Below are 20,082 nucleotides of genomic sequence, written 5' to 3'. Positions count from 1 at the left end.
CTAACTCACTCATCATCTCATCTCCAGCCCATGTCTTTCCCATTTAGCCCCCTCAATGTGGCCAAACAGCTGCTTGGGCATGCGGTGGCCGGGCATGCTGGCTACCAACCAGTGCAGCCTTGCCTGCCGGAGGAGCTCACCGATAAGATTGCGTCCAGATATTTCAAGGATTTGTTAACTCCTCACACAATCAACTACATGGTCCAGTATCCGCTGTTCCATCACTATATAGTCTAGTAGATGTTCTTGCTTGGACCCGGCATGCATCCATGATGTGTGGATGACGCGTCGATGCCGGAACTGCATGTTGGTAACACGCCCATGGGCTGCACAGAAGTTTAGCAGCCTCCTACCGTTGTTATTGAGCTGATCTAGCTCATGCCTGCCAATCACTCCAGACCAGGTGCCAACATTATGACCAACTCGGGCATTAAAGTCACCCAACTGGATGACTCTATCCCGAGGGGCCACTTTAGCTCGCACATGTGACAGGAGGTCATAGAAAGCATTCAACTCATCGGTCTTGCCTGCATCCCGCCACTGATGTTCATCTTTGGTGGGGGCGTAAGTAACCACGACCACCACTCCTCGCCTCCGGTTGATGGGAAGGCGAGCCCAAAGTAGCCTGGGGCTTACAGCTTCCCACACCTCACCTCCATGCTCCCGTGCCCCCTTCATTCTTTTGTTCAGAAGAAGAGCCACTCCCTGTTGTTTGGTAGTCTCCTGCCCCGAGTAGAGGACTGTCCACCCCTCATGGTGGCAGGAGCCAGAACCAGTTCACCGGACCTCCTGAATACCGCAGAAATCCAGGCGGTACCGGTCCAGCTCCCTACAGAGGAGTGGCAGCCTCTCATCCGCAGTGAGCGTTCAAACATTCCACGTGGCCACCCACAGTGGCTTTTTGTTGTTTCTGGAGGAGCCCCGTGGGTAAAGATTCAGTTTCCTGGCTCCGCCAAATTGGGTTTGGCCAGGAGACGTGATAGACGCCTGTCCCCCCGTGGCCTTCGGCACAAGTTTGTAAAGATTTGTAACACGTGGATTAGTGATAGTTAGGATGAAGGTGGAGGGATTACCAGCCCCTTGCACCCATCCAGAGCCCCCATTTGGCTGCTGTGGTGGCAACAAGCCGATTATCACCACCACCTTCACTAGACCATCACCACCACTAGAACCATCATCATCATCATCATAACCACCATTACTATCACCACCATTACCACCACCACAATCACCGCCACCACCATCATCATCACCACCACCACCATCATCATCACCACCACCACCATCATCATCACCACCATCACCATCACCAACACCACAATCACCATCATCATCATCACCACCACTACTATCACCACCACAATCACCACCACCATTACCACCATCACCACCATTACCACCAATACAACCATTACCACCACCAACATCACCGCCACCACCAACACAATCACCGCCACCACCATCATCATCACCACCACCACCATCATCATCATCACCACCACCACTACTATCACCACCACAATCACCACCACCATCACCGCCATTACCACCAATACCATCACCACCACCATCACCACCATCACCACCATCACAACCATTACCACCACCACCATCATCATCATCACCACCATCACCACCATCATCATCACCACCATCACCAACACCACAATCACCATCATCATCATCACCACCACTACTATCACCACCACAATCACCGCCACCACCATCATCATCACCACCACCACCATCATCATCATCACCACCACTACTACTATCACCACCACAATCACCACCACCATCACCGCCATTACCACCAATACCATCACCACCACCATCACCACCATCACAACCATTACCACCACCACCATCACCACCATCACAACCATTACCACCACCACCCCGTACTCCCCACTCACCAGCTCGCGCCAACGTCTTGTAGACGGGGCAGCAGTAGACTCCGGCTTCTGTGTCGCCATCGCCGCCATCGCCGCCGAGCCCTCCCTGCTGCTCCCCTTCCTGCTGCTGCTGCCGCTGCTGCTGCTGCTGGACACGAGGCCTGAGCCACAGCACGGCCATGGGGGTGTGGAGCTGCCGCGGCAGCGACTCGGCTAGGAGGCCGCTGGGCGCGTCCCAGCGGGCGCCCTCCAGGAAGAGGCCCCAGATGTAGCAGCCGTCGGGCGGAGGCCTCACCAGGGCCTCGGCCGGATCGCGCATCACCTGGGGGAGAGCGCAGCGGGAGATGTTCACTACCTCGCCCAGTACGCAAGAGGTCGTGGGTTCGATCCCGATTCTGGTGAGATGTTAACTACCTCGTCTGATACGCGGGAGGTCGTGGGTTCGATCCCGATTCTTGTGAGATGTTCACTACCTCGTCTGGTATGCGGGAGATCGTGGGTTCGATCCCGATTCTCGTGAGATGTTAACTACCTCACCCAGTACGCGGGAGATCGTGGGTTCGATCCCGAGCCTGATGAGATGTTAACTACCTCATCTGGTACGCGGGAGGTCATGGGTTAGATCCCGATTCTGGTGAGGTGTTCCCTACCTCGTCTGGTATGCGGGAGGTCATGGGTTCGATCCCGATTCTGGTGAGATGTTAACTACCTCGCCCGGTATGCGGGAGGTCGTGAGTTTGATCAAGACTCTAATGAGATGTTCACTACCTCGCCTGGTACGCGGGAGGTCGTGGGTTCCATCCCAACCCTGATGAGATGTTAACAACCTCGCCCGGTACGTGGGAGGTTGTGTGTTCAATATCGACCCTGACGAGATGTTCATTACCTCGCCTGGTAGACAGGTCATGGCGTTCGATCCCGACACTGATGAAATGTTGACTATCTCGCCTGGTACGTGGGCGGTAATGGGTTCGATCCCGACACTGACGTGATGTTAACTACCTTGCCTGGTGTGCAGGAGGTCGCGGGTTCGATCCTGACCTTGATGAGATGTAAACTACCTCACCTGGTATGCAGGAGGTCGTGGGGTTTGAACATGACTCTGATGAAACATGTTGTATATTTGGAGTTTGCCTGTCTCTCTCTCTCTCTCATTCCCTTGACTAGATGTTAACTACCTCAACGGGTATGCAGGAGGTCGTGGGCTCAATCCCAACCATGATGAGATGTTGACTACCTTGCCTGGAACGCGGGAGGTTGTGAGGTTCAATCCCGACCCTGAGGATGCCTGTTGGATATTTGTGGTGGCTAGAGACCCACAGAGACCCATAGAGACTCAAAGATACCCACATACACCCAAAGAGACCCACAGAGACCCATGAAGACTCAAAGAAACCCACAGACACCCATAGAGACCCACAGACACGCATAGAGACCCACAGACACCCATAGAGACCCACAGACACCCATAGAGACCCACAGACACCCATAGAAACCCATAGAGACCCATATACATCAATGAAGACTGATAAATTACCCATAGAGACCCACAGCGACCCATAAACACCCACAGAGCCCGATAAACACCCATAGAGACCCAAAGACACACACAGAGACCCACAGAGACTCATCAAGGTGCATAGAGACCCATAAACACCCACAGAGACGTATAAACACCAATAGAGACCCACAAACACCCATAGAGACCCACAGAGACTCATAGACACCCATAGAGACCCACAGAGACCCACAGAGACCCACAAAGACCTACAGAGACCCACAGACACCCACAGAGACCCATATGAACTCACAAAGACCCACAGAGATCCAGAGACACACAGACACCCATATACACCCACAAAGACCCACAGAGACAAACAGATACCCATATACACCCACAGAGCAGAGGTCGCAAACGGGTTTTGATTCCTTACCCGTACCCGTACCCGGCCGCACCAGGGTCACAAACGGCTACCCGTACCCGTACCCGGCCGGGTACGGGTAGCCGGGTTTCGGGTAGGGTACGGGTATCGGGTACCCGGTTGCGACCTCTGCCACAGAGACCCATAGAGAGAGACGGAGTCACCTGGAAGGTGAAGGAGAGCGCGTCGATGGCGGTGCCGGTGGGGCGGGCGTGGTTCTGCAGGGTGCTCGTCAGGAAGGCAGAGACCCACAGAGACCCATAGACTCCTATAGAGACCCATAGAGACCCATAGACTCCCATAGAGACCCATTGATACCCATAAAGACCCATAGAGACCCACAGAGACTCATAGACACCCACAGAGACCCATAGACACCCACAGAGACCCATATGAACTCACAAAGACCCACAGAGACACACAGATACCCACATACACCCATAGAGACCCACAGAGACCCACAGAGACCAACAGACACCCACAGACACCCATAGAGACCCACAGAGACCCATAGACTCCTATAGAGACTCCTATAGAGACCCACAGAGACCCACAGAGACCCATAGACTCCTATAGAGACTCCTATAGAGACCCACAGAGACCCACAGAGAGAGACGGAGTCACCTGGAAGGTGAAGGAGAGCGCGTCGATGGCGGTGCCCGTGCGGCGGGCGTGGTTCTGCAGGGTGCCCGTCAGGAAGGCCTGCGGGAAGAAGAGGCCCCCGATCCAGAAGGAGGCCGGGGGGCCGTCGGAGGCCGCCCAGCGGCTCACGAAGTCGACGCGGCGGGACAACTCGGAGAGCCACGGAGCCAGCGGCTTCAGGGAGGGGTACGCCTGCAGTGCGGCAGCAGCGGCACGAGCGTCATACCAACATCACCACCACCAGCACCACTACCATCACCACTACCAGCACGACTACTATCACCACCAGCACCACTACCACCACCAGCAGCACTAGCACCCATCACCACCAGCAGCACTACCATCACCAGCACCACCACCACCAGCACCACCACCACCAGCACCACTACTACCATTAGAACCAGCACCACTACCACCACTAGCACCACTACCACCACTAGCACCACTACCACCACCACCAGCACCCACCACCACCAGCACCATCACCACTACCATCACCACCAGCACCACTACCATCACCACCAGCACCCACCACCACTACCACCACCACTACCATCACTACGACCATCACCACCGGCACCAGCGTCATACCACCAGCACCACCACCATCACCACCATCACCGTCACCACCATCATCATCATCATGACTACCAGCAGTATCACCACCACCACCACCAGCACCACCGCCACCACCACCAACACCGTCACCACCATCATCATGACCACCAGCAGTATCACCACCACCAACAGCACCACCGCCATCACCATCACCACCATCACCAGCGTGTCTTCACATCCCCATGTCTCCCCGTGGTGTCTCCGTGTCTCTGTGTCTCCGTGGGGTCTCCGTAGTGTCTCTATTTCTCTGTCTCTGTGTCTCCGTGTCTCTGTGTCTCCGTGTCCCCATGTCTCTGTCTCTCCGTGGTGTCCCCATGGTGTCTCTGTGTCTCTGTCTCTCCGTGTCCCTATCTCTCTGTGTCTCCGTGGTGTCCCCGTGGTGTCTCTGTGTCTCTGTGTCTCTCTGTCTCTGTGTCTCCGTGGTGTCTCCGTGTCCACGTGGTGTTTCTGTGTCTCTGTGTGTCTCTCTGTCTCCGTGTCTCTGTAGTGTCTCTGTGTCTCTCTGTGTCTCTCCGTGTCTCTGTGGTGTCTCTGTGTCTCTGTGTCTCCGTGTCCACGTGGTGCTTCTGTGTCTCTTTGGTGTCTCTGTGGTGTCTCTGTGTGTCTCTGTGTCTCTCCGTGTCTCTGTGGTGTCTCTGTGTCTCTGTGGTGTCTGTGTGTCTCTCTGTCTCCGTGTCTCTGTAGTGTCTCTGTGTCTCTCTGTGTCTCTCCGTGTCTCTGTGGTGTCTCTGTGTCTCTGTGGTGTCTCTGTGTCTCTGTGTGTCTCTCTGTCTCCGTGTCTCTGTAGTATCTCTGTGTCTCTCTGTGTCTATCCGTGTCTCTGTGGTGTCTCTGTGTCTCTGTGGTGTCTGTGTGTCTCTCTGTCTCTGTGGTATCTCTGTGTCTCTCTGTCTCTGTGTCTCCGTGGTGTCTTTGTGTCTCTCTGTGTCTCTCTGTGTCTCTCTGTGTCTCTCTGTCTCCGTGGTGTCTCCGTGGTGTCTCTGTGTCTCTGTGGTGTCTGTGTGTCTCTCTGTCTCCGTGTCTCCATGTCTCTGTGTCTCTCCGTGTCTCCGTGTCTCCGTGTTGTCTCCGTGGTGTCTCCGTGGGGACTCACCTTGGCCTGCCACAGCGCTGGCATGGCGTTGGTGTAGAGGCTGTGAGCCATCAACTCGAGCTCGTACCCTGCACCACCTGTGGTGTCTCTCTATGGTGTCTCTCTGTGTCTCTCCGTGTCTCCGTGTCCCCATGGTGTCTCTGTGTCTCTGTGGTGTCTGTGTGTCTCTCTGTGACTCCGTGTCTCCGTGTCTCGGTGGTGTCTCTCTGTGTCTCTCTGTGTCTGCGTGTCTCCGTGGTGTCTCTGTGTCTCTGTGGTGTCTCTGTGGTGTCTCTGTGTCTCTGTGGTGTCTCTCTGTGACTCCGTGTCTCCGTGGTGTCTCCGTGTCCACGTGGTGTCTCTGTGTCTCTCTGTGTCTCTCTGTGTCTCCGTGTCTCCGCGGTGTCTCCGTGGTGTCTCCGTGGTGACTGACCTTGGCCTGCCACAGTGCTGGCACGGCGTTGGTGTACAGGCTGTGAGCCATCAACTCGAGCTCGGAGGACATCACCACGAGGCCCTGCAGAGCACGCAGCAGGGCCTGCAGGCTGCAGCGCACAGCCTCCAGCAGACGGTTGTAGCTGCACGGCAGAGACGCGGGGAGACACACGGGGGGACGCGGGGAGACACGGGGAGACGCGGGGATGAGACACGGGGAGACGCGGGGATGAGACACGGGGAGACGCAGGGATGAGACACGGGGAGATGTGGGGATGAGACACGGGGAGATGTGGGGAGACGCGGGGAGACGTGGGGATGAGACACGGGGAGATGTGGGGAGACGCGGGGAGACGTGGGGATGAGACACGGGGAGATGTGGGGATGAGACGTGGGGAGACACGGGGAGACACGGGTCCTGCATGCTGTAGCAGGCATTGTCAGGGTCGGGATCGAACCCACGGCCTCCTGCATACCAGGCGAGGCAGTTAACATCTCCTGGCCACCGTGATGATGATGAGGGAGACACACAAACTCCAAATACAGCAGCAGGCATTGTCAGGGTCGGGATCGAACTCACGACCTCCTGCATACCAGGCGAGGTAGTTAACATTTCCCAGCCACCGCAGCGCCCTTGATCCAATAGCTTTGCCTTTGTCTACTTCACAGGTGCCGCGTGCTACTGACGGCACTTGCCCCCCCTCCAGGCCTGCTCGAGGCTACCTGGGGGAGCTTTGACTGTGGCTGTGACTCACCGCAGCACCTCCTGCACCAGCACCGTGTTCATGGACTCGTCGTAGCGGACGGGGAACTTCTCCACGAGCTCGCGCTCAGCCAGCGGCACCGGGACCTCGTCGAGAACGCGCCTAGCCACCTCCTCCACCACCTACAGAGAGACAGACACACAGAGACAAACACACAGAGATACACAGAGACACACAGATACATACAGAGACACACAAATATATACGCACAGAGACACACAGAGACACACAGAGATATACACACAGAGACACACAGATACACACACAGAGACACACAGAGACACACATAGATACACAGAGACACACAGAGATACACACACAGAGACACACAGAGACACACAAATATATATGCACAGAGACACACAGAGACACACAGAGACACACACAAAGATATACACACAGAGACACACAGAGATTCACACACAGAAACACACAGAGACACACAGAGACACACAGATATATACGCACAGAGACACACAGAGACACACAGAGACACACGGAGACACACGGAGACACACAGAGACACAGATACATACACACACAAAGATATACACAGAGACACACAGAGACACACATAGATACACACAGAGACACACAGAGACACACAGACACACAGAGACACACATAGATACACACAATAAGATATACGCACAGAGACACACAGAGACACACACAGTAAGATATACGCACAGAGACACACAGAGACACACAGAGACACACAGATACACACACAAAGATATACGCACAGAGACACACAGAGACACACAGAGACACACAGAGACACATAGATACACACACAAAGATATACGCACAGAGACACACAGAGACACACAGAGACACACACAAAGATATACGCACAGAGACACAGAGAGACACACACACAAAGATATACGCACAGAGACACACAGAGACACACAGAGATATATGCACAGAGACACACAGAGACACACACATTATTCACAAAGTGCTGTAAGCGAGCACCTATAAAGGCCGGCACGGCACACGAGGGGGTGGGTGGCCATATTTACACACTGCACCAGGTACTCATTTGAGGCCGAGTAGACCTAGGGGAGGCCCTGGACCGGTTCAGATAATCGTCACTGGTGTTGGCCGTGAGCGGGAATCGAACCCGGGTCCCCAGGTTCGTAGCGCAGCGTAGCGCTAACCGGTACACTACCGCTCCCCTTAAAGAGGGGGACCACCAGGGCATCCTTCCAATCCTGCGGAGCATGTCCTGTGGCACTGTAACGCCATGAACACACGGTGCACCTACCTGCACTAGCGGACATACGTCAGTAGGGGGTGAAATGTGGGCCACCGAGGTTCCCCAGACCCCAGGAGGGTGGCTGGGGGACTGTTCTAGGATCCCCTGGAACACCCCGGAAGGGAGGCGTGGCCAGGGCCGGAGAGACCCTGGGGGGAGGTGTCTAAAAGACGGACACCTGAACGGGTTCGGCAGTCGTCCCGAAGCCGGAGACTGAAGACCGAGCTTAGAGTTAGACGCTGGGTAGACCCCCAGACCCGCTGTCCTAAGGGCCTGGACTGAGTGAGACAGCGGTCGGACGCTGGGTAGACCCCCAGACCTGCTGTCCTTCTAAGGGCCTGGACTGAGTGGGCCAGTGGCTGGGAGCCGAGGACATTGGCTGGGTCGGGTCAGGATGGCCTCCCCTAGGGTCCCTAGCCAGAGGGCTGAGTGTCGAGTGGGCCCCACTGCGTGTCTCTCTCCAGGTCTCCTAATTTTCTCAAGCTTTTGCACCGTGCCACTCACCGTGCCATTCATTGACATGCTAATTTCTCTAACCCCTCCCTCTCTCTCCACTCCCGCCCCCTCTCTCTATTTAAGGCCTTGACACAGAGGCGTGGTTTCTCTGTGTGCCTGTGTTTGTCTCTCTCTATGTATCTCTGTGATATCTGTCTGATTATATGTCTGTCTATATGTCTCTGGTTCTGGGCCCCAGTGTTAGGAGGCACGATAGCGCGGAGGCCATTACCTCCCCAGGTAGCAGGTGTAAGGGGCGGTTGCCCTTCATAGTAGTTCAAGTTAATTTATTAGGTATAGCCCTGTGAGCCATTTGGCTCTTGAATCGGGTGTAACCACAACAAACAGAAAACAAAAACATGCACAAGAAAACATCTTTAAATGACTATGTGCAAACAGAAAATCCAAGAAAAGACAGCAAAATATTGCTGATAGTAGGGACCTTGCATTGAGTTGTTAAATAAACTGTTGCCTCAAGTAACAGCTCTCACTCGCCTTTGGGCTCACTACAGTACAGACAGGTGTGATGATGTCATCTAGGGCAGTCTGCGCACAGATGCCACCCTCCCTCAACATGTCTCTGCCTGGCGTTTTTCCTACAGTCTGTGCGGTCCCCCTTCTTAAAGAGGGGGACCACCAGGGCATCCTTCCAATCCTGCATAACCCGTCCAGTGGTCCAGACTGTTGTTATGATGTCATGTAGGGCAGTCTGTGCACAAACGCCACCCTCCCTCAGCATTTTGCTTGGGTGATCCTCTCTGCCCGGTGCTTTTCCTGGTCTCAGACTCCGGATCGCCCCTCTCACTTCCTCTACAGATGGCACCTCAGCCAACCACTCAGATGGGGTGGCTACTTTTCTCAATATTTGAGGCACAGCAGCCCCAGCAGGGTCGTCCCCACCTTACCCCATGATGTTGTCTGGGCTGAGGGAATTCCCCTCCCTCAAGACCTCACAGAAAATCTCTGCAAACCTGCAGACCTGTTCCTGGGGGTCGGAGATCAGATTACCACTCTTTCCTCAAGGATGGAGATAGGTGAGGCGCTGCAAGTTACTTCTTTGATGGAATTAAAAATGTATTTGTGATTGCGGGCTGCTGAGGCAGATTCCATCTCCTCAGCAACCGCTGCCCACCACCCATCCTTGCAGCGCCGCACGGCTATACGAATCTGCTAATGAAGGCTGCGGTAAGCCTCCTCATTTGCTGACAATGACAGTGGGCCTGTTGCTTTTTCTCAGCCAGCCTGAACACCTCCTCTGTCAGCCAGGGTGTCGGAGGAGGTCTGGACCGTGTACCCAAAGCAGCCATTGCAGCTGCATGAGCCACAGTCCTAAACCTCGCCCATTTCCTCTCGACATCAGGAGGAGTGGGGGACGATGCCAACCCCAGCTGCAAGCGATGATGAAATTCTCGCTTGCAACTTTCAACAGCTAGCTGAGACCAGGCCACTATGGGTTTCAATGGGGTCCACCGGAGTGGAAGTATGGCAGGCGCATCTTACAGATGACAAGTCGATACACACACAGAGACACAGATGCACACACAGAGATACACACAGTAGGGGGAACAGGTGGTAAATCTGCCATCTCAATCAGTCAACCCATGGCACCAGCTGGATCTGTCCCCATGACCTAATCTTGCACCTAGCCTGGCACAGCAGCCAACCCGTGGCACCTGCAGGGTCTGTCCCATAACCTCCTCCTCCTGCACCTAACCTGGCACAGCAGCCAACCCATGGCACCTGCAGGGTCTGTCCCATAACCTCCTAGTGTATAGTGTAGTGTATAGTGTGGTGTATAGTGTAGTGTATAGTGTAGTGTATAGTGTAGTGTATAGTAGTGCATGGTGTAGTGTACAGTGCAGTGTATAGTGTAGTGTATAGTAGTGTATAGTGTAGTGTGTAGTGTAGTGTATAGTGTAGTGTATAGTGTAGTGTATAGTAGTGTAGTGTATAGTGTAGTGTATAGTGTAGTGTATGTTGTACGTGTTTGTGCTCGACTGCGTCACCTCGTCGCGTGACTTTGCAACGCCACCACCAGCGGCAGCGCTAGCGGCGTCTTGCGGCTGCATCTGCAGCAGCGCCAGCAGCAGCGCCGCTCCCTCGCTGTGCGCCAGTGTGAGGCTGGCGTTGGGGTGCAGCCCAAACACGGCCGGGGAGTCTGTGAGGGGCAGGCTGCGGGCGTACTGCAAGTAGCCCTGCACACACACACACACATGTTACTATACACTATACACTACATTACTATACACTACATTACTATACACTACACACTACATTACTATACACTATACACTACATTACTATACACTATACACTACACACACGTTACTATACACTATACACTACATACTATTATACACTACACACTACATTACTATACACTATACACTACACACACTTCTGTACACTATACACTACACACACATTACTATACACTACACACATTACTATACACTATACACTACACACACATTACTATACAGTATACACTACTATAAACTATACACTACACACACATGACTATACACTAAACACTACACACACACATTACTATACACTATACACTACACACACACATTACTATACACTACACACACATTACTATACACTACACACACATTACTATATACTACACACTACTATACACTATACACTACAGATTACTATACACTACACACTACACACACACATTACTATACACTACACACACGTTACTATACACTATACACTACTATAAACTACACACACGTTACTATACACTATACACATTACTATACACTATACACTTCACACACATTACTATACACTACATTACTATACACTACACACACACGTTACTATACACTACATTACTATACACTACATTACTATACACTACACAAACACACGCAAATTACTATACACTATACACTACATTACTATACACTACACACACACATTACTATACACTATACACTACATTACTATACACTACACACTCATTATTATACACTACACACACACATTACTATACACTATACACTACACACACACATTACTATACACTATACAGTACACACACATTACTATACACTATATACTACACACACACATTACTATACACTATACACTACACTATACACTACCATACACTACTATACACTACTATACACCACACTACTACACTAGATTATTATACACTACACTACTATCCACTACACCCACACACAGATAGAGATCATATACCCCCGGATTTGTGTGACTAGGTGTGTGTGTGTAGGTGTGTGAGCGTGTGGGTGTGTGTAGGTGTGTGGGTGTGTGTAGGTGTGTGCTTGCGAAACACAGACCCCCTAATGGAACACCTTCGCCAGTTAGAAACATTTAGGCTGGTCTGCCTACAATCAATCCTGGGTTTAACCAGGCTGGATTGTGCGATGAGCTCACAAATCCTTGAAAGATCTGGACAAAGTCCCCTCGGTGAGCACCTCCGACAGGCAAGGCTGCGTTGGCTGGGTCATGTAGCCCGCATGCCCAGCCACCGCATACCTAAACAGCTTTTGTTCGGCCGGATCGAGGGGGCTAAATGGGCGCGGCACGGGCTAGAGAAGAGATGGAGTGACGTGGTACAGAAGGATGTGGAGGAGGCACGTGAAGACGCTGCTACTGGGCAGTTGGAGGCAGTCGCCCTCCAAAACAACAGAGGGCGGAGGAGCGACACTCACAACAACGAGCGGAGCGCCGGGTGGCTAAAGCACAGCAAGTTGGCACAGTAGGGGGTACAGGTGGTGCATCAGCCAGTCATCTCGGTCATCTCATTCAGTCGACCCGTGGCACCTGGGTCTGCCCCGTGACCTCATGCCAGCGGGTGTTCGACACTTCACGTGGCCTCAAGGTGCACATGGCCTGGCACAAGCGTCGTGGTGACATCACCGCCACTCAGTGGCGAATGGCGGTTGTTGTTGTTGTGTGAGTGTGTAGGTGTTTATGAGTGTGTAGGTGAGTGAGTGTGTAGGTGAGTGAGTGTGTAGGTGAGTGAATGTGTAGGTGAGTGAGTGTGTAGGTGAGTGAGTGAGTAGGTGAGTGAGTGTGTAGGTGAGTGAGTGAGTGTGTAGGTGAGTGAGTGTGTGTGTAGGTGAGTGTGTAGGTGAGTGAGTAGGTGAGTGAGTGTGTAGGTGAGTGAGTGAGTGAGTGTGTAGGTGAGTGAGTGTGTAGGTGAGTGAGTGTGTAGTGGTACTACTCACCGACAGCTCAGTGTTGGACGCTATCTGCCTGTAGGTGCCACACTCGGTGTAGCTGTGTGTGGGGTCCAGAGTGTGTAGGTGAGTGAGTGTGTAGGTGAGTGAGTGTGTAGGTTAGTGAGTGAGTGTGTGAGTGAGTGAGTGTGTAGGTGAGTGAGTGAGTGTGTAGGTGAGTGAGTGAGTGTGTAGGTAAGTGAGTGTGTAGGTGAGTGTGTAGTGTGTAGGTGAGTGAGTGTGTAGGTGAGTGAGTGTGTAGGTGAGTGAGTGTGTAGGTGAGTGAGTGAGTGTGTAGGTGAGTGAGTGTGTAGGTAAGTGAGTGTGTAGGTGAGTGTGTAGGTGAGTGTGTAGGTGAGTGAGTGTGTAGGTGAGTGAGTGTGTAGGTGAGTGAGTGTGTAGGTGAGTGAGTGTGTAGTGGTACTACTCACCGACAGCTCAGTGTTGGAGGCGATCTGCCTGTAGGTGCCACACTCGGTGTAGCTGTGTGTGGGGTCCAGGCTCTCGGGGCTGTAGAAGTGGCTCAGCAGCTCCCAGAGTGTCCGGCGGTCCCAGTCGTCCGTCACGCGCCCACCGTAGTTGATCTGCCCCGCCGTGTACCTGAGCACCTGCCGGTCGCCAAGGCAACCGCAGAGGTAACCGCCGGTGACCATAATGGTGTAAGATGGTGGTGGTGGTGGTGGTGATGATGGTGGCAGTGGAGGGTGGGTGGGTGATTGGGTAGGTGGGTGATTGGGTGGGTGGGTTATTGGGTGGGTGGGTGAGTGAGTGGGTGGGTAGGTGGGTGGAGTGAGTGGGTGGGGTGAGTGAGTGGGTGGGGTGAGTGAGTGGGTGGGTGGTGAGTGGGTGGGTGGGTGGGTGGAGTGAGTGGGTGGGTGGTGAGTGGGTGGGTGGGTGGGGTGAGTGAGTGAGTGGGTGGGTGGGTGGGTGAGTGGGTGGGTGAGTGGGTGGGTGGGTGGGTGAGTGGGTGGGTGGGTGAGTGGGTGGGTGAGTGGATGAGTGGGTGGGTGGGGTGAGTGAGTGGGTGGGGTGAGTGAGTGGGTGGGTGTGTGGGTGGGTGAGTGAGTCGGTGAGTGGGTGGGTGGGTGGGGTGGGTAGGTGGGTGAGTGAGTGGGTGGGGTGAGTGAGTGAGTCGGTGAGTGGGTGGTGGTGTAGGTGGTGGTGGTGAGGGTGGTGTGGGTGGTGATGGTGTAGGTGGTGGTGTGGGTGGTGATGGTGTAGGTGGTGGTGTAGGTGGTGGTAATAATAATAATAGTTCAATTTGTAACGCGCGCAAATTTGCAGACGTAGTGGCCGTAACTCAGAGGCGCGGAGCCAAGCTCAGAGTCGCTCGAAAGCGCGTGATTGTAGAGGTGAGTTTTTAAGTGTCTCTTGAAGGAGGCGATTGAGGTGATGCTGCGAATGTGCAGAGGGATATCGTTCCAGACTGTTGGGGCTGCCACTGGTGATGGTGTAGGTGGTGGTGGTGGTGTAAGTGGTGGAGGTGGTGGTGTAGGGGGTGGTGGCGTAGGGGGTGGTGGTGTAGGTGGTGGTGGTGTAGGTGATGGTGTAGGTGGTGGTGTAGGTGGTGGTGTAGGTGGTGGTGGTGTAGGTGGTGGTGGTGTAGGTGGTGTTGGTGGTGTAGGTGGTGGTGGTGGTGTGGATGGTGTAGGTGGTGTAGGTGATGGTGTAGGTGGTGTAGGTGTTGGTGGTGGCGGGTACCTTGAAGGGGACGCTGCTGTACTCTCCCAGGAACATGTGCAGCTGGCTCACACAGATGCTGAGGTCACCCTCCGTGAACTCGTATGGGACGTTGAACCCCAGCGGCCCGTAGCGGCGGCGCTCCAGAGACACGCCGTGGAACAGGCACAGGGCCAACAGCAGACACTTCAACTCCGTCGGCTGTACACACAGAGACACAGAGACACAGTGAGACAGTGAGAGACACAGACAAAGACACAGAGACACAGAGACAGTGAGAGACACAGAGAGACACAGCGATAGACAGTGAGAGACACAGAGACACGCCGTGGAACAGGCACAGCGCCAGCAACAGAGACTTCAGCTCCGTCGGCTGCACACACAGAGACACAGTGAGAGACACAGACAGAGACACAGAGACACAGCGATAGACACAGAGACACAGACAGAGACACGCAGTGGAACAGGCACAGCGCCAACAGCAGAGACTTCGGCTCCGTCGGCTGCACAGACAGAGACACAGACAGAGACACAGTGAGAGACACACGCAGACAGAGACACAGACAGAGACACAGAGACACAGACAGAGACACGCCGTGGAACAGGCACAGAGCCAGCAGCAGAGACTTCAGCTCCGTCGGCTGCACAGACAGAGACACAGAGACACAGAGAGACAGTGAGAGACACAGACAGAGACACAGAGACACAGCGATAGACACAGAGACACAGACAGAGACACAGAGAGACAGAGACACAGACAGAGACAGGTGGTGAGTGGTGGTGATGAGTGATGAGTGGTGGTGAGCGGTGAGCGGTGAGTGGTGGTGAGTGGTGGTGAGTGGTGAGCAGTGGTGAGCGGTGGTTTGTGGTGGTGAGTGGTGAGGAGTGGTGGTGAGTGGTGAGTGGTGGTGAGTGATGAGTGGTGGTGAGTGGTGGTGAGTGGTGGTGAGTAGCCCACCTTGGCACAGGAGGAGATGAAGGCCTCACTGAAGCCTGCAAAGGCCTTCACGAGGAGTGGTGGTGAGCGGTGAGTGGTGAGTGGTTGTGAGTGGTGAGTGGTGGTGAGTGGTGAGCGGTGAGTGGTGAGTGGTGAGTGGTTGTGAGTGGTGAGTGGTGGTGAGTGGTGGTGAGTGGTGAGTGGTGAGTGGTGGAGTGTGGTGAGTGGTGAGCGGTGAGTGGTGAGTGGTGGTGAGTGGTGAGTGGTGGTGAGCGGTGAGTGGTGGTGAGCGGTGAGTGGTGAGAGATGAGTGGTGGTGAGTGGTGAGTGGTGGTGAGTGGTGAGTGGTGGTGAGCGGTGAGTGGTGAGTGATAAGTGGTGGTGAGCGGTGAGTGGTGGTGAGCGGTGAGTGGTGGTGAGTAGTGAGCGGTGAGTGGTGCTGAGTGGTGAGTAGTGAGTGATGAGTGGTGGTGAGTGGTGAGTGGTGGTGAGTAGCCCACCTTGGCACAGGAGGAGATGAAGTCCTCGCTGAGGCCTGCGAAGGCCTTTACGAGGCTGCTGCGGACGCCACGTGGAGGCTCCAGCGCCATCTTGGAGGAGTTCTGCAGCAGCGACACGGGGAAGTGGGGACTGGGCAGACTCGTGACACACAGACAGAAGTCACGGTGCACCTGGGGAGAGACACAGAGACACAGAGACACAGAGACAGAGACACAGAGAGACACACAGAGACACAGAGACACACTGGTGAGACACAGACACAGCGAGACGTTGAAGTGGGGACTGGGGAGACTCGTGACACACAGACAGAAGTCGCGGTGGAACTGCAGACAGACACACAGACACACACAGAGATACACAGACATACTGGTGAGACACAGACACACAGAGACAGAGACACAGAGACACAGAAACATAGAGACACACAGAGACACAGACTGGTGAGACACACAGACATACAGAGACACAGACAGGCTGCTGAGACACAGACACAGAGACAGAGACACAGACACACAGACACACAGACTGGTGAGACACAGAGACACAGACTGGTGACACACAGACTCGTGACGCACAAACAGAAGTCTCGGTGGACCTGCAGAGACACAGAGACAGAGACAGGCTGGTGAGACACAGACACAGAGACAGAGACACAGACACACAGACTGGTGAGACACAGAGACACAGACTGGTGACACACAGACTCGTGACACACAAACAGAAGTCTCGGTGGACCTGCGGAGACACAGAGACACAGAAACACAGAGACACACTGGTGAGACACAGAGACACACAGAGACACAGAGACACACAGACACACAGAGACCCAGAGACAGACACAGAGACACAGAGACAGACACAGAGACACAGAGACAGAGAGACAGAGACACAGAGACACAGAGACACAGAAACACAGAGACAGAGACAGACACAGAGACACAGAGACAGAGACATAGAGACACACAGACAAAGACACAGAGACACAGAAACACAGAGTCACAGAGACACAGAGACACCGAGAGAGACACAGAGACACAGAGACATAGGAAGAGACACAGAGACACACAGACACAGACACACAGACACAGAGACATAGACACAGACACACAAAGACACAGAGACACAGAGACACAGAGACACAGACACAGAGACACAGAGACACACAGCCACAGACTGTGAGACAGAGTCACAGAGACATGGGGACAGACACAGGATCTGCTGGTTTGTCCCGTAACCTCCTCTGCTCATGCACCTAGCCTGGCACAGCAGTCATCCCCATAGAGACCTGCAGGGTCTGTCCCGTGACCTCATGCACCTAGCCTGGCACAGCAGTCATCCCATAGACACCTTCTGGGTCTGTCCCGTGACCTCATGCACCTAGCCTGGCACGGGCTCACCTTGTCCGGCTCGATGCCGCTGACGAGGGCTTCCAGCGTGGGCATCCAACTGGGCGCCAAGTGACAGTTCTGCAGGAAGAGCCAGCGGCCTCGCTCCATCGACGATCGCATCAGAGCCTCCGCCCTCGGACCCTGGGCACAGAGACAGAGACACAGAGAGACAGAGAGAGAGACAGAGACAGAGAGAGAGACACAGAGACACAGAGACACAGAGAGACACAGAGAGACAGAGAGAGAGAGAGACAGAGACAGAGACACAGAGAGAGACAGAGACACAGAGAGAGAGACAGAGAAAGACAGAGACAGAAATGGAGAGAGACAGAGAGACACAGAGACAGAGAGACAGAGAGAGACAGAGACAGATACACAGAGACAGAGTTAGAGAGACAGAGACACAGAAACACAGAGAGACAGAGAGAGACACAGAGACACAGAGAGACAGACAGATGCCCAGACCCATTGTTGAACCCAGCCTCCCAGTGTCCCTGCCCCCCCACCTGTCCCTGCCCCCCCACCTGTCCCTGCCCCCCCACCTGTCCCTGCCCCCCCACCTGTCCCTGCCCCCCCACCTGTCCCTGCCCCCCCCCCTGTCCCTGCCCCCCCCCCCTGTCCCTGCCCCCCCACCTGTCCCTGCCCCCCCCCACCTGTCCCTGCCCCCCCACCTGTCCCTGCCCCCCCACATGTCCCTGCCCCCCCCCTGTCCCTGCCCCCCCACCTGTCCCTGCCCCCCCCACCTGTCCCTGCCCCCCCCCCACCTGTCCCTGCCCCCCCACCTGTCCCTGCCCCCCCCCACCTGTCCCTGCCCCCCCACCTGTCCCTGCCCCCCCCCCACCTGTCCCTGCCCCCCCCCCCACCTGTCCCTGCCCCCCCCACCTGTCCCTGCCCCCCACCTGTCCCGTGCCCCCCCCACCTGTCCCTGCCCCCCCCACCTGTCCCTGCCCCCCCACCTGTCCCTGCCCCCCCCACCTGTCCTGCCCCCCCCCTGTCCCTGCCCCCCCCACCTGTCCCTGCCCCCCCCCCTGTCCCTGCCCCCCCACCTGTCCCTGCCCCCCCACCTGTCCCTGCCCCCCCCCCACCTGTCCCTGCCCCCCCACCTGTCCCTGCCCCCCCACCTGTCCCTGCCCCCCCCCTGTCCCTGCCCCCCCACCTGTTCCTGCCCCCCCTGTCCCTGCCCCCCCCTGTCCCTGCCCCCCCCACCTGTCCCTGCCCCCCCCCACCTGTCCCTGCCCCCCCACCTGTCCCTGCCCCCCCCACCTGTCCCTGCCCCCCCCCCTGTCCCCTGCCCCCCCCACCGGTCCCTGCCCCCCCCACCTGTCCCTGCCCCCCCCTGTCCCTGCCCCCCCACCTGTCCCTGCCCCCCCACCTGTCCCTGCCCCCCCCCCTGTCCCTGCCCCCCCACCTGTCCCTGTCCCCCCCACCTGTCCCTGCCCCCCCCACCTGTCCCTGCCCCCCCCACCTGTCCCTGCCTCCCCCCACCTGTCCCTGCCCCCCCCCTGTCCCTGCCCCCCCACCTGTCCCTGCCCCCCCACCTGTCCCTGCCCCCACCTGTCCCTGCCCCCCCACCTGTCCCTGCCCCCCCCACCTGTTCCCTGCCCCCCCCACCTGTCCCTGCCCCCCCACCTGTCCCTGCCCCCCCACCTGTCCCTGCCCCCCCCACATGTCCCTGCCCCCCCCACCTGTCCCTGCCCCCCCCACCTGTCCCTGCCCCCCCACCTGTCCCTGCCCCCCCCCACCTGTCCCTGCCCCCCCCACCTGTCCCTGCCCCCCCCACCTGTCCCCCTGCCCCCCCCCACCTGTCCCTGCCCCCCCCCCGGTCCCTGCCCCTCCCCACCTGTCCCTGTCCCCCCCCACCTGTCCCTGGCCCCCCCCCCCACCTGTCCTGCCCCCCCCCACCTGTCCCTGCCCCCCCCACCTGTCCCTGCCCCCCACCTGTCCCTGCCCCCCCCCCACCTGGCCCTGCCCCCCCCACCTGTCCCTGCCCCCCCCTGTCCCTGCCCCCCCCCCACCTGTCCCTGCCCCCCCACCTGTCCCTGCCCCCCCCACCTGTCCCTTGCCCCCCCACCTGTCCCTGCCCCCCACCTGTCCCTGCCCCCCCACCACCGGACCTGCCCCCCCCCACCTGTCCCTGCGCCCCCACCTGTCCCTGCCCCCCCCACCTGTCCTGCCCCCCCCCACCTGTCCCTGCCCCCCCCACCTGTCCCTGCCCCCCCCCCCCCCTGTCCTGCCCCCCACCCACCTGTCCCTGCCCC

At 56.2% G+C, this 20,082-nt stretch overlaps 1 protein-coding gene across 1 annotated transcript in view; it reads right to left on the bottom strand.

The window, feature by feature from the left end:
• LOC133359758 (dynein axonemal heavy chain 1-like) overlaps positions 1–18,032 on the bottom strand; it is a 43,273-nt gene extending 25,241 nt beyond the window's left edge. The window contains exons 1-9 of the mRNA XM_061578289.1: positions 17,834–18,032; positions 16,436–16,606; positions 15,020–15,199; positions 13,750–13,926; positions 11,114–11,302; positions 7,340–7,470; positions 6,583–6,727; positions 4,442–4,651; positions 1,917–2,217 (exon numbers count right to left, since the gene is read on the bottom strand). Of these exons, the coding sequence (XP_061434273.1) occupies positions 1,917–2,217; positions 4,442–4,651; positions 6,583–6,727; positions 7,340–7,470; positions 11,114–11,302; positions 13,750–13,926; positions 15,020–15,199; positions 16,436–16,606; positions 17,834–17,944 (1,615 nt within the window). The 5' untranslated portion in view covers positions 17,945–18,032. The remainder of the gene's footprint in view (positions 1–1,916; positions 2,218–4,441; positions 4,652–6,582; positions 6,728–7,339; positions 7,471–11,113; positions 11,303–13,749; positions 13,927–15,019; positions 15,200–16,435; positions 16,607–17,833) is intronic.
• Between the last annotated feature and the right edge of the window lie 2,050 nt (positions 18,033–20,082).

The sequence above is a fragment of the Lethenteron reissneri genome, chromosome 66 (assembly GCF_015708825.2).
Source record: "Lethenteron reissneri isolate LAM-NWPU_2019-01 chromosome 66, ASM1570882v1, whole genome shotgun sequence".
Lineage (NCBI taxonomy): Eukaryota > Metazoa > Chordata > Hyperoartia > Petromyzontiformes > Petromyzontidae > Lethenteron > Lethenteron reissneri.
Note: the sequence above shows the minus strand (reverse complement) of the source record. Positions and strands in the feature narration are given on the sequence as shown.